The sequence below is a fragment of the Sphaeramia orbicularis genome, unplaced genomic scaffold (genome assembly GCF_902148855.1).
Source record: "Sphaeramia orbicularis unplaced genomic scaffold, fSphaOr1.1, whole genome shotgun sequence".
Lineage (NCBI taxonomy): Eukaryota > Metazoa > Chordata > Actinopteri > Kurtiformes > Apogonidae > Sphaeramia > Sphaeramia orbicularis.
The window spans coordinates 122,958-138,598 of NW_021941595.1; the positions used below are offsets into that span (position 1 = coordinate 122,958).

General features: G+C 41.2%; 1 protein-coding gene across 1 annotated transcript in view; it reads left to right on the plus strand.

Annotated features, from left to right (window-relative positions):
* The window catches only part of LOC115416351 (uncharacterized), a 64,708-nt gene extending 58,332 nt beyond the window's left edge, over window positions 1-6,376 (plus strand). The window contains exons 21-24 of the mRNA XM_030130095.1: window positions 107-225; window positions 514-622; window positions 1,757-1,920; window positions 6,144-6,376. Of these exons, the coding sequence (XP_029985955.1) occupies window positions 107-225; window positions 514-622; window positions 1,757-1,920; window positions 6,144-6,258 (507 nt within the window). The 3' untranslated portion in view covers window positions 6,259-6,376. The remainder of the gene's footprint in view (window positions 1-106; window positions 226-513; window positions 623-1,756; window positions 1,921-6,143) is intronic.
* The last annotated feature ends 9,265 nt before the right edge of the window (window positions 6,377-15,641 follow it).

Sequence of the window (15,641 nt, forward strand, 5' to 3'; positions counted from 1 at the left end):
GGGCGTGGTCCAGGTGTGTCTTGTGTGTCTGTGGGCGTGGCCCAGGTGTGTCATGTGTGTCTGTGGGCGTGGCCCAGGTGTGTCATGTGTGTCTGTTGTGTTTCAGGTGCGTGAACTGCGTCTGGAGGTGGAAGACCTGCAGAGTTCCAGGGTTCAGGAGGACGTGATCTCCAAGACAGAGGGGAGGATCAAAGAGCTGGAGAACACCCTGAGAACCGAGGAGAGGTCAGTCCAACAGAACCAGAACCAGAACCAGTAGAACCAGAATCAGAAGAACCAGAACCAGTTACAGTAGAACCGGACCACAACCTGGTAGACCCACAACCAGCAGAACCAGTGGACCCAGACCAGCAGAACCAGGACCAGACCACAGCCTGGTAGACCCAGACCAGCAGAACCAGTAGACCCAGACCAGAAGATTAGAGCAGGACAACCTGATCTTACTCTACAGTTCTTTTCTTTTCTGTTCTTTTCTTTTCTTTTAATGCAGTTTCATTGTTTGTTTTCCTACAGGAACAGGGTGGCGCTGTCGAACACCATCAGTAAACTGGAGAGGAAGATTAACGAACTGACAGATCAGATGGAGGAGGAGCAGAGGATCAGCACCGAGCAGAAGGACCTGGTACTGAACACAGGGTCCACAGGGGGGCGCTACAGCACCGCACACACACACACACACACACACACACAGGGTCCACAGGGGGCGCTACAGCACCACACACACACACACACACACAGTGTCCACAGGGGGCGCTACAGCACCGCACACACACACACACACACACACACACAGGGTCCACAGGGGGCGCTACAGCACCGCACACACACACACACACACAGGGTCCACAGGGGGCGCTACAGCACCGCACACACACACACACACACACACACACACACAGGGTCCACAGGGGGCGCTACAGCACCACACACACACACACACACACACACACACAGGGTCCACAGGGGGCGCTACAGCACCACACACACACACACACACACAGTGTCCACAGGGGGCGCTACAGCACCGCACACACACACACACACACACACACACAGGGTCCACAGGGGGCGCTACAGCACCGCACACACACACACACACACACAGGGTCCACAGGGGGCGCTACAGCACCACATACACACACACACACACACACAGTGTCCACAGGGGGCGCTACAGCACCGCACACACACACACACACACACACACACACACAGTGTCCACAGGGGGCGCTACAGCACCGCACACACACACACACACACACACACACACAGTGTCCACAGGGGGCGCTACAGCACCACACACACACACACACACACACACACAGTGTCCACAGGGGGCGCTACAGCACCGCACACACACACACACACACACACACAGTGTCCACAGGGGGCGCTACAGCACCACACACACACACACACACACACACACAGTGTCCACAGGGGGCGCTACAGCAGTTTACATTTCATTTTTTTCCTACAATTTATTCAATCATGTTTTTTTACATTTTCTTGTGATGTTGGAGGAAAATTTCTTTTTAATTCACATGAAAAATCTAAAATAAAATATGGTGAAAATATAAAAAAATACAACTTAAATAAAAAAAAAAAAAAACGTAAAATGCATGCAAACTTTAATGTTCAGGATGTTCTGAAACTAAATAAAAGCACAGAAGAAGCCGAGGGTCGATGAATCAGAGGTCTGTGATTGGTCAGTGGTCTTCCTGTTCAAACTAACGGAGCTCTCTGATTGGTCCAGATGACGCAGAGGATTCGCTCCCTGAAGCGTCAGTTGAACGAGGTGGAGGAGGAGGCGGGACGTAAGGAGGCGCAGTGTCGCTTCGCCCAGAGGGAGTTAGCGGAGGAGAGAGAGACGAGCAGCCGACTGCAGAGGCAGCTACTGGACCAACACCTGCAGAACAAGTACACAACTACTACACAACTACTACACAACAAGTACACAACACACTGCAGAGGCAGCTACTGGACCAACACCTGCAGAACAAGTACACAACTACTACACAACTACTACACAACAAGTACACAACACACTGCAGAGGCAGCTACTGGACCAACACCTGCAGAACAAGTACACAACTACTACACAACTACTACACAACAAGTACACAAACACACTGCAGAGGCAGCTACTGGACCAACACCTGCAGAACAAGTACACAACTACTACACAACTACTACACAACAAGTACACAACACACTGCAGAGGCAGCTACTGGACCAACACCTGCAGAACAAGTACACAACTACTACACAACTACTACACAACAAGTACACAACACACTGCAGAGGCAGCTACTGGACCAACACCTGCAGAACAAGTACACAACTACTACACATCTACTACACAACAAGTACACAACACACTGCAGAGGCAGCTACTGGACCAACACCTGCAGAACAAGTACACAACTACTACACAACTACTACACAACAAGTACACAACACACTGCAGAGGCAGCTGTTGGACCAACACCTGCAGAACAAGTACACAACTACTACACAACAAGTACACAACACACTGCAGAGGCAGCTACTGGACCAACACCTGCAGAACAAGTACACAACTACTACACAACTACTACACAACAAGTACACAACACACTGCAGAGGCAGCTGTTGGACCAACACCTGCAGAACTACTACACAACTACTACACAACAAGTACACAACACACTGCAGAGGCAGCTACTGGACCAACACCTGCAGAACAAGTACACAACTACTACACAACTACTACACAACAAGTACACAACACACTGCAGAGGCAGCTACTGGACCAACACCTGCAGAACAAGTACACAACTACTACACAACAAGTACACAACACACTGCAGAGGCAGCTACTGGACCAACACCTGCAGAACAAGTACACAACTACTACACAACAAGTACACAACACACTGCAGAGGCAGCTACTGGACCAACACCTGCAGAACAAGTACACAACTACTACACAACTACTACACAACAAGTACACAACACACTGCAGAGGCAGCTACTGGACCAACACCTGCAGAACAAGTACACAACTACTACACATCTACTACACAACAAGTACACAACACACTGCAGAGGCAGCTACTGGACCAACACCTGCAGAACAAGTACACAACTACTACACAACTACTACACAACAAGTACACAACACACTGCAGAGGCAGCTGTTGGACCAACACCTGCAGAACAAGTACACAACTACTACACAACTACTACACAACAAGTACACAACACACTGCAGAGGCAGCTACTGGACCAACACCTGCAGAACAAGTACACAACTACTACACAACTACTACACAACAAGTACACAACACACTGCAGAGGCAGCTACTGGACCAACACCTGCAGAACAAGTACACAACTACTACACAACTACTACACAACTAGTACACAACACACTGCAGAGGCAGCTACTGGACCAACACCTGCAGAACAAGTACACAACTACTACACAACTACTACACAACAAGTACACAACACACTGCAGAGGCAGCTACTGGACCAACACCTGCAGAACAAGTACACAACTACTACACAACTACTACACAACAAGTACACAACACACTGCAGAGGCAGCTACTGGACCAACACCTGCAGAACAAGTACACAACTACTACACAACTACTACACAACAAGTACACAACACACTGCAGAGGCAGCTACTGGACCAACACCTGCAGAACAAGTACACAACTACTACACAACTACTACACAACAAGTACACAACACACTGCAGAGGCAGCTACTGGACCAACACCTGCAGAACAAGTACACAACTACTACACAACTACTACACAACAAGTACACAACACACTGCAGAGGCAGCTACTGGACCAACACCTGCAGAACAAGTACACAACTACTACACAACTACTACACAACAAGTACACAACACACTGCAGAGGCAGCTACTGGACCAACACCTGCAGAACAAGTACACAACTACTACACATCTACTACACAACAAGTACACAACACACTGCAGAGGCAGCTACTGGACCAACACCTGCAGAACAAGTACACAACTACTACACAACTACTACACAACAAGTACACAACACACTGCAGAGGCAGCTACTGGACCAACACCTGCAGAACAAGTACACAACTACTACACAACTACTACACAACAAGTACACAACACACTGCAGAGGCAGCTACTGGACCAACACCTGCAGAACAAGTACACAACTACTACACAACTACTACACAACAAGTACACAACACACTGCAGAGGCAGCTACTGGACCAACACCTGCAGAACAAGTACACAACTACTACACAACAACTACACAACAAGTACACAACACACTGCAGAGGCAGCTACTGGACCAACACCTGCAGAACAAGTACACAACTACTACACAACTACTACACAACACACTGCAGAGGCAGCTACTGGACCAACACCTGCAGAACAAGTACACAACTACTACACAAAAAGTACACAACAAGTACACAACACACTGCAGAGGCAGCTACTGGACCAACACCTGCAGAACAAGTACACAACTACTACACAACTACTACTACACAAATACACAACACACTGCAGAGGCAGCTACTGGACCAACACCTGCAGAACAAGTACACAACTACTGCACAACAAGTACACAACAAGTACACAACACACTGCAGAGGCAGCTACTGGACCAACACCTGCAGAACAATTACACAACTACTACACAACTACTACACAACAAGTACACAACACACTGCAGAGGCAGCTGTTGGACCAACACCTGCAGAACAAGTACACAACTACTACACAACTACTACACAACAAGTACACAACACACTGCAGAGGCAGCTACTGGACCAACACCTGCAGAACAAGTACACAACTACTACACAACTACTACACAACAAGTACACAACACACTGCAGAGGCAGCTACTGGACCAACACCTGCAGAACAAGTACACAACTACTACACAACAAGTACACAACACACTGCAGAGGCAGCTACTGGACCAACACCTGCAGAACAAGTACACAACTACTACACAACTACTACACAACAAGTACACAACACACTGCAGAGGCAGCTACTGGACCAACACCTGCAGAACAAGTACACAACTACTACACATCTACTACACAACAAGTACACAACACACTGCAGAGGCAGCTACTGGACCAACACCTGCAGAACAAGTACACAACTACTACACATCTACTACACAACAAGTACACAACACACTGCAGAGGCAGCTACTGGACCAACACCTGCAGAACAAGTACACAACTACTACACAACTACTACACAACAAGTACACAACACACTGCAGAGGCAGCTACTGGACCAACACCTGCAGAACAAGTACACAACTACTACACAACTACTACACAACAAGTACACAACACACTGCAGAGGCAGCTACTGGACCAACACCTGCAGAACAAGTACACAACTACTACACAACTACTACACAACACACTGCAGAGGCAGCTACTGGACCAACACCTGCAGAACAAGTACACAACTACTACACAAAAAGTACACAACAAGTACACAACACACTGCAGAGGCAGCTACTGGACCAACACCTGCAGAACAAGTACACAACTACTACACAACTACTACTACACAAATACACAACACACTGCAGAGGCAGCTACTGGACCAACACCTGCAGAACAAGTACACAACTACTACACATCTACTACACAACAAGTACACAACACACTGCAGAGGCAGCTACTGGACCAACACCTGCAGAACAAGTACACAACTACTGCACAACAAGTACACAACAAGTACACAACACACTGCAGAGGCAGCTACTGGACCAACACCTGCAGAACAAGTACACAACTACTACACAACTACTACACAACAAGTACACAACACACTGCAGAGGCAGCTGTTGGACCAACACCTGCAGAACAAGTACACAACTACTACACAACTACTACACAACAAGTACACAACACACTGCAGAGGCAGCTGTTGGACCAACACCTGCAGAACAACTACACAACTACACAACAAGTACACCACAAGTACACAACAACATAACAATACAACACAGTGCAGAGGCAACTCCTGGTTGACCTTTGACCCTTATGTGTTGACCTCTGTGTGTTGACCTTTGTGTTGACCTTTGTGTGTCTGTGTGCAGGCGTAAGGAGGCGCTGACCGTCCGTCAGACCCTGGACAACCTGCGACTGGACCTGAGCATCGATGACGAAGACGATGACGACCTTCAGCAACAAAGCAACGTCACCAAAGTCTGAGGAAACGTCAACGCAATAGAACTGAACAAACACACAAACAGACACACAAACAAATACACAAACAAACACACAGAAAAACAAACACAGACACACAAACAAACAAAAACACAGACACACAGATACACAAACAAACACACTAAAACAAACAAACACACAAACAGACACACAAACAAACAAACAAACAGACAAACAAAAAAACACACAAACAGACACACAACCACAGCTACGGCGACAAAACAAACAAACAAACAAACAAACAAACATCCCAACAACAGTTTTTCAGCTGAATTAAAAGCGTTTCCTTTGATTTTCACTTTTGTTAAAAACAGAGCGAAAATGAATTTGATCTGTTTTTATTTTGAATCTAAATCTAAAAACAAAAGGGAATCCAAGTGTTAAAAGTCTTTATTTTGTGGCTTAAAGGAGTAAATGGACACTTTTCACTTCAACATGTTTGCGTTTAAAAACCAGACGTCATTGGTCGTAAATGTCATCGTCCGTTTGTGTCTGATTTTCTGAACAGAACTTTGGGTGTCAGAGGTTTAACCTTTAGTTTAAGTTTTTCTCAGTATTTAAACCCATTCCATCGTATACTCAGAGACGGGATCTTCGGATGTGATTTCATGTTTTCAATTGAACCAGATTATTTATATTGAATGTTTTTATGTCGTTTATGATTTTGAAGATTGAATCTAGTTTTTACATTTTCTTGCGGGACAAAAATAATGTTAGACAATGAAATGGTTTGGTTTTAAGCTCAGTTTTAGGGTTGTTGTGTTTTTGTTTTTTTGCTGCTGATATTTCGGTGTTTCCTCATAATGAACGATTTTTATTCATATTTATACAAAAAAAGAAAAAAAGAAAAGAAACAGAAGAATCACACTCACTTTACATCCAGTTTAAATCCACCCTGAGGATAAACACCGACCGAAGCTGTTTACGACTTAAAACAACACATTAAATAAATGTATGGAAACACACTACTGCCAAAATAGAAATAAAAAAACAATTAATGTTGCAGGCTTTATTAATGTTATTACAAGACATTTTTATGGTACGACATATGATTTATGCAAAAATAAAATGATTTTCATGTCTAAAAAAGACAATTTTATATTTTAACATTAATTGCATGTTTTAAAAGATGATTTTCATTTAAAATCCAAAGTGTTATATTTTTAAAAAATTTATAACATGATATAAAATTATGAAAATTTTAACAAAGAAATGATTGGACACATTTGTCGTTTTTGTTTCATAATAAAGTGAAAATGTGCTATAAGACAAAAACATATCTCATCATCCAACAAAGAAACATTGAGGTTTAATATGGAAATATTTTTGGTATAATGTGGACATTTTTCTTTATATGTTGTTATAATACGAAAACACCATGAAATCAAACAAATATGTTGGAATAATGGTACAATATATCGTAAGATGAAACTTTTAACACATGAAAATATATTTTTATAAAGTGAAAATGTCTTGCTGTAACATATATATGGAAGAGGTTTAGGGCTACTGGGAAAAAAAACAAAACAGGTCCAATATATATGTATTTTTATTATTATTTATCTGAGAAAAAAGTGAGAATTCTGACTTTAATCTCAGAAGAATGATTCAAAATGTATGTATGTATGTATGTGTGTGTGTATGTATGTATGTATATGTGTATGTATGTGTGTATGTATGTGTGTGTGTATGTATGTATGTGTGTATGTATGTATGTATGTATGTGTGTGTATGTATGTATGTATATGTGTATGTATGTTTATATGTATGTATGTATATGTGTATGTATGTATGTTTGTATGTATGTGTGTGTGTGTATGTATGTATGTATATGTGTATGTATGTATGTACGTATGTATATATATATATATATATATATATATATATATATATATATATATATTCCAGTTGTCCTAATCCTCTTCTGTACATATAATTATCTTTCAATAATGTAAGTAATTTGAAAATATCTATCTGAAAACATTTTATTATATGATTCTATTTTTTTTTTCAGTTTGTCAGTTTTCTCCTTCAGGAGTTAAAAACAAACTCTAATTCCTGTAGGTTTTGTTGCTGTTGTAAACTCAGCTGATGCTGTCTGTGGTTTCCGGTTCCATTATTGTGTTTGTGTACGTTTACACTTGCGTTGTTGTTTTTAAAAGTCCATTATTAAAGGAGGCCTTTGGATCCCATCAGTGGCTCTGCTACAGTTTCACTTCTAAATGGAAGGAGTTTGGACCCAGTGGGGTTTGTTGGATGGATGACACTCCAAGCACACGTTCGCTCTATTTCTCTGTTTACATTTGGAGGTTCTTTGGAATTTTTGGAGTCGGAAAAGTTTAGGGAATGAAACGATTCCATTGTATGGCGTATATTTTCTGGTACTTGGATGTATATGTACAAAATAAACAAATACACTGATTATTTTTGTAAGCACACACTTCACAGGACACTGGTTCTCATGCTGTCGGGTATTTATTTTGTATTTTTCACATTCTCTCTTTTACTGGGACGTTTCTGTGCACAAAATGCAAATAAAGTCTTCACTGTGAAACTGACGCTGCTAATGTGATTCATATTTACATTAGAAAGCTGTTGAAGAATGGGGAAATATTTACTTTTTAAGTTTTTTATTAATTTTTTAAAAAGAATTTAAATGCCCATCTATAATACATCATAATACTGGAAGGTCTAAGAGCATCTGTGTGTGTGTGTGTATCTGCTCAGTTCTGATAAATATAGGTGTTTAAATCTTGAATTAAGCAAAAAGAAAATCCTGAATTAAGCAAAAAAAAAAACAAAAACAAAATGTACAACTAAGCAAAAAAAAAAAAAAAAAAGAATTAGGCAAAAAAAAGTTCAATTAAGCAAAAAAAATAAAATAAAAAATCTTGAATTAAGCAAAAGAAAAAAAGTGGAATTAGCAAAAATATGTTGAAGGAAGCAAAACAAAAAAGTGGAATGAAGCAAAACAAAAATGTTGAATTAAGCAAAAAAACCTGTTATCTATCTGCTGAGCTAACCGCTATACACACAAGCAGAGGCAGTAAACACACAAAAAAAACACAGCTACACTGGTGGAAAGACAGCAGAGAAGGTCAAATCTCAGCGTCGGGGGCCCGACGTTCAATGACGCTAGCGAGAACCCTGACTGGTATTCTTTGATTCATACATGTATTTAATTGGTGCTTCCTTCATATTTACTGGTCTCCATCTGTTGGAATGACTTGAAGTTTGTGTAGTTGAACAGTTCCACATTGGGGTCCAAATCCTGCATGTAAACACTGATCAGCCTGTACACATGTTCATTTAATGGGTCTACATTTATGTTCATAGTTTATGGATCAGATCCTGTCACACACGTGGTACCAGTCCTGACCAATCAGCTATCAGCTCATCCTTCCACTAAACTGACTGTCTTCATGAACACCTCAGATGTTTACAATGTGGAACCAGGTCCCACTTTGGGTTCAGGTTGCTTTCAATCCATCTAATCAAATCACACTTACATCTCCATGGACCTGGTTTCAACCATCGGACTCCAGCAGGATCCAACCTGAAAGGAGGAGGAGGGTCAGAGGTCAGCTGGAAACATGGACATTCCATCACTGTGATCCACTGAAGCTTTTCTGTTCACATCCACTAAATGGTTCCTTCTGAATCACTGACTGAGTGTGTTTGTCTGTGAACATGGGCTGGACCTTCATACAGGATGGATCCCAGCTCTGACAGATGGTTCCTGTCAGCTCTACCTGTTCTATCTGCCATTATCTGTGGATGCATCAGCTCAGTCCATACCTGACAGTGTCCAGTCTCCAGTGTGGATCCTCCACTAGAGCACACAGCTCCTGTCCTGAGGCTCCTGGATGGTTGTAGCTCAGGTCTAGCAGTCTGAGATGGGACGGATTGGACTGGAGGGCTGAGACCAGAGAAGAACATCCTTCCTCTGTGATCAGACATCCTGACAATCTGCAACACAAAACATCACATCCATCAACTGAGGATGGAGATGAGTGGAGTTGGAGTCATTGAACAGAGTCTGGGAATGCATGGGACTTCACCAACAGGACTTCAATGTGTAAAGTCTATGAGTTCCAGACTCTGAACACACTTGAAGATCAGTAGAACTGGTCTGGAGTTCAACACAAACAACCACTGACAAGTTCAATCCATCCAACAACTGCAGACAAACATTGAAATGATGTGTTGTGTTCTGTGTTGAACCCTGACCTGAGAGTGTCCAGTCTGCATCCTGGACTCTTCAGTCCATCTGACAGGATCTTCACTCCTGAATCCTTCAGGTCATTGTCGCTTAGATCCAGATGTGTCAGACTACAGGACTGGGATCTGAGAACTGAGGACAGAGCTTCACAGCTTCTGTCTGACAGGTTACAGCCACTGAGTCTGGACAAAACAAAAGGCATGACTATAAAGTTATTGATCTGCTTGAAATGATAGATCCATATTTGAGATGTTTGATCCAACTGTTTGTTCTCACACAGCTTTGTTGGAGGCTTTGACCACTGGCAGCAGCCTCAGAAGAACCTCCTCTGAACCACAGTATTCCTTCAGGTCAAACACATCCAGGTCTTTTTCTGATGACAGTAAGATGAAGGCCAGAGCTGACCACTGAGCAGGAGACAGTTGTTCTGTGGACAAACGTCCTGATCTCAGGTACTGTTGGATCTGATCCACCAGAGATCCATCCTCCAGTTCATTCAGACAGTGGAACAGGTTGATGCTTCTCTCTGCAGACACTTTCTTACTGATCTTCTCCTTGATGTACTCTACAGTTTTCTGGTTGGTCTTTGAGCTGCTTCCTGTTGGTTTGACCAGACCGTGTAGGAGACTCTGATTGGTCTGCAGTGACAGACCCAGGAGGAAGCGCAGGAACAGGTCCAGGTGTCCATTTGGACTCTGTAAGGCCTGGTCCACAGCGGTCTGGTACAACTGGAAAGAGGTGTCCCACAGTAGTTTAGACAAAAAGGATGTTTTTTGCTCTGACAGCAGATTGACTCCAGTGTTGGTGAAGGTCTGATGGACATGAAGAGCAGCCAGAAACTCCTGGACACTCAGATGGATGAAGCAGAACCTCTGGTCCTGGTACAGTCCTCTCTCCTCTTTGAAGACCTCTGTGAACACTCCTGAGTACACTGAGGCTGAGCTGATATCGATGCCACACTCTGTCAGGTCGGATTCATAGAAGATCAGGTTTCCTTTCTTCAGCTGCTCAAAGGCCAGTTTTCCCAGAGACTCAATCATCTTCCTGGTCTCTGGACTCCAGTGTGGATCTGTCCCAGATCTTCCATCATACTTGACGTTCTTCAGTTTGGCCTGAACCACCAGGAAGTGGATGTACATCTCAGTCAGGGTCTTGGGAAGTTGTCGTCTTTCTGTGCTCTTCAACACGTCCTCCAGAACTGTAGCAGTGATCCAGCAGAAGACTGGGATGTGACACATGATGTGGACGCTTCGGGACCTCTGGATGTGGGAGATGATAGTTTTGGCCTGTTCTTCATCTGTGAACCTCTTCCTGAAGTACTCCTCCTTCTGTGGGTCCGTGAACCCTCTGACCTCTGTCACCATGTCCACCCACTGAGCAGGGATCTGATTGGCTGCTGCAGGTCGTGTGGTTATCCAGAGGCGAGCAGAGGGAAGCAGGTTCCCCCTGATGAGGTTCATCAGCAGCACATCCACTGAGCTGGACTCTGTCACATCAGTCAGGATCTGAGTGTTGTTGAAGTCCAGAGGAGGTTGACACTCATCCAGACCGTCTAAGATGAACACCACCTGGTGGTCTGCAAAGATCCAGATTCCTGCTTCTGTGGTTTCAGTGAAGAAGTGCTGAACCAGTTCCACCAAGCTGAACTTCTTCTGTTTCAGCACATTCAGCTCTCTGAAGGTGAATGGAAATATGAAGTGGATATTTTGAGAATAAAGTCATAATATAATGAGCAGTTGAACCTAATCATTGATGTAGAACTTGGAACATTTTGTGAAGTTCTGCTTTCATTAGTCTATCCTCCAAAGCCAGAAAATGTCAAATTTTCAAATTATTACGAGTTTAATCTCATAAAAGTACGACTTTATTCTCATTAAATAACAACTTTATTCTCGTGGTGACAAGTGTTTTTTTTTTTTTCTCATGTGGCCCTAATACGCCGTCGTAATTAAAAAACATTTCAATCAGGGTTTTTTTTTCGTGCCTAAAGAGAAAAAAAAAAGACTCAGGGAAAAAACCCTTAACTAAGGTTCTCATACTTCATGCATTAAAGGGTTCAAGTGTCTGCAGATGAAATCAGAGGAATATTGCCACAGATCCACACCTTCTACAGCTCGCTCCTATTGGTCCAAATCAAGACCAAAGATAAATCTGATCTGTGATTGTACCTCAGAATGATTCTAATCTGTGACTGTAATTCCAGCTGTTAATATTGAACTCCCTACCTGTCTGAAAACACCTGTTAGCAGCCCAAACCTCCTGTCACAGGCTAGATTTTCTACAGTGCAATACAGACACAGAGAACAGATAATAATACTATGAGTAAGAAGAAGTGATCAGTTGTTTCAGGTGAAATTTCTTCCTGTCTTAGTTTTAAGGGGTGCAACAGTCTGGAGTTTTCAGAGTTATATTTTGTGTTTACAGATGCTCCACAAATGAAGCCAAGTATGAAATATGGGAAATTCATTCTGTCAACAATGAAATACAAGTCAAAGTCAATTTTAAAGCCACTGATTTCTTTTTTTTTTTAAATTTTCTCATCCTGTGGCAGCTTTTTCTTATTTGCACATTCTGACTCTTAATGTTGGCGTCTGGATTTTTATTCTTAAATTGCATTATTTTATTGATGACTATTCTATTGTGACTTAACAGTGAATGGAGAGTCTTCTTCAGGTACAGAATTTTTTTTTCAACTTTATTGAAAATATTTGGGTATATAAGACAAAAATTTTGAACAAACAAACATCAAGATGTCAAAAAGGAAGAAGCATTTGAACAAATAAGTTTAAGAAAATAATGCATAGATTTAAAGACAAAGCAGAATAGACAAATAGTAGTAAAAACAAAGAATAAATAAAAAAAAATAACATCTAACATAAATAAATAAATAAATTGAACAGAGAGTTCAGTCTATTTTAAAGAATTGTTTATGAATTGCCAGGGTGCTAGACCTTTTTTTTTGTTTGTTTGTTTTTTTTGGGTTAAAGATAAATTCTAAAGATTTAATATATTTTTCAAATTCCATTACGAAGATGTAAAAATTTGTCTTTTTTTTTTTTTACTTGTCTTATTTCTCTGTTGATTTTTTCCCCCAACTTTATTGAAAACATTTGAGTATACAGTACAGAATTTTTTAACAAATAACATGTCAAAAAGTGAAAAGCATTTGAACAAATAATTTTAAGAAAATAATGCATAGATTTAAAGACACAAAGCATAATATACAAATAATAGTATCAAAAAGTAAACAAATAAAAATACCAAATCTAACAAAAATAAATAAATAAATGCAACAGAGAGTTCAGTCAATAGTAAAGAATTGTTTATAAATAGCCAGGGTGTTAGAGCTTTTTTTATTATAGATAAATTCTAAAGATTTAATCTATTTTTCAAATTCCAGTAGGAAGATTATAAAATTTGGGTGTGTTTTGGTATATTTATTTTTATGTATATCACAGCTCGTATGAACTTTATACAGAGTATAAGTGTGTCCAAAGTTCACATGTAGTAGAATATGGCTAAATAATGACAGAATAAAAGTAAAAGTAAATAACAGTATAGACCCACAGTACACATTGTATTTTTATTGTATTAAGTATATTATTTGACAGTATTCAAAAGCCTGACCAGGGACAAAGACTGCAAATTAGCTGAAGCTAGACGTCTTATATGCATCACATTTTCCCTTTGGTTTCAATGCCGTATTCATCATCCCTGTTACATAAACGATAAATAAATAAAAACATGAGACCCATTTGTGTAAATTCAGGCCATTCACTCAAAAACATGTTGAATATGAATCCAACAGAAAACCATCCAACCTGCATTTGAACACCAACACCAACCAGACCAACAGCGTTCAGGAGTTTGGAAAACAACCTCCTTTTCACAGACATATTGGACAGACGTGTTGGAAAGGGTCCATGTTGACCTGGAGAACCACTGGGTCCCATTTGGAGCCTGGATCCACATTCAGAGGACTTGTGTGATGATGAGACGCCTGTTTCATGTGGTTTTCTTGGTGGTGTTTGTGCTGGTATTTGACTGTCCTTCACTCACATTCACACACTTTGAAACAGACTGAACATCAAACTGAGGTTCTGCTTCAGGATCAAATCTGTCTTTGTTTTGATGCTAAATAGAGTCTTGTTGGTGCTACTGTGATGTCAGTGTTGGATTATGGGAGATTATTTCTATGAAGGCATCATCACTGTGTGCTCATGCTGTTGATACTGTTTATGTCGATGTTCTGAGGTTTGACCCAAACCTTCAAACATGACCTCATCATTGTGTTTGATCTGCTGCAGTTGGATGGACAGACTGAAACTCTGCTATTCTTTGATTCATACATGTATTTAATTGGTGCTTCCTTCATATTTACTGGTCTCCATCTGTTGGAATGACTTGAAGTTTGTGTAGTTGAACAGTTCCACACTGGGGTCCAAATCCTGCATGTAAACACTGATCAGCCTGTACACATGTTCATTTAATGGGTCATATATTTATGTTCATAGTTTATGGATCACATCCTGTCACACACACATTTATAAATGGTGAAGTTGAGGCTTTAATTCGATTCAAATCATTGAATAATGACATAAATGAGTTGTTGGGTCAGTTTGGACGTACAGTTGTAGTTCCCACTCCAGACCAGGTGGTGGCAGTAAGGCTCACGTTCACTTTTTTTTTTTTTTTTTTTTTAAATTAGTGATAGTTAATAAGACAATGTGGACAGAAAAACAACAACACATAAACAAAGGGAAACTCAAACAAATAAACAAACAAAAAACAGCAACAATGACCGAGTATTGACAAACAACAACGTCATATTACAATGAAAAAGATCAGAAATGTAAATAGTAATATGATAATAATAATGATAACATGATAATATGATAATAATGATAACAATAAAAATATTACTTTCTAATCCAAAAAAAGAAAGAAAAAAAAAAGCAGGGGGGGGGGGGGGGGGGGAACTTGGTTGAAGAGATAAAGAGGGGAGGGGAGAGAGAGGGGGAGAAAGAAGTGTAGGTGAGAATGAAGGGGAGCAGGGATCCTGGTTTGTGTGTATGTGGAGGTAGAGAGAAAGAATGAAGTGAATGTGGATGATGTCAATGAAAAAAGGTTTGTTCTGGGTTGGATG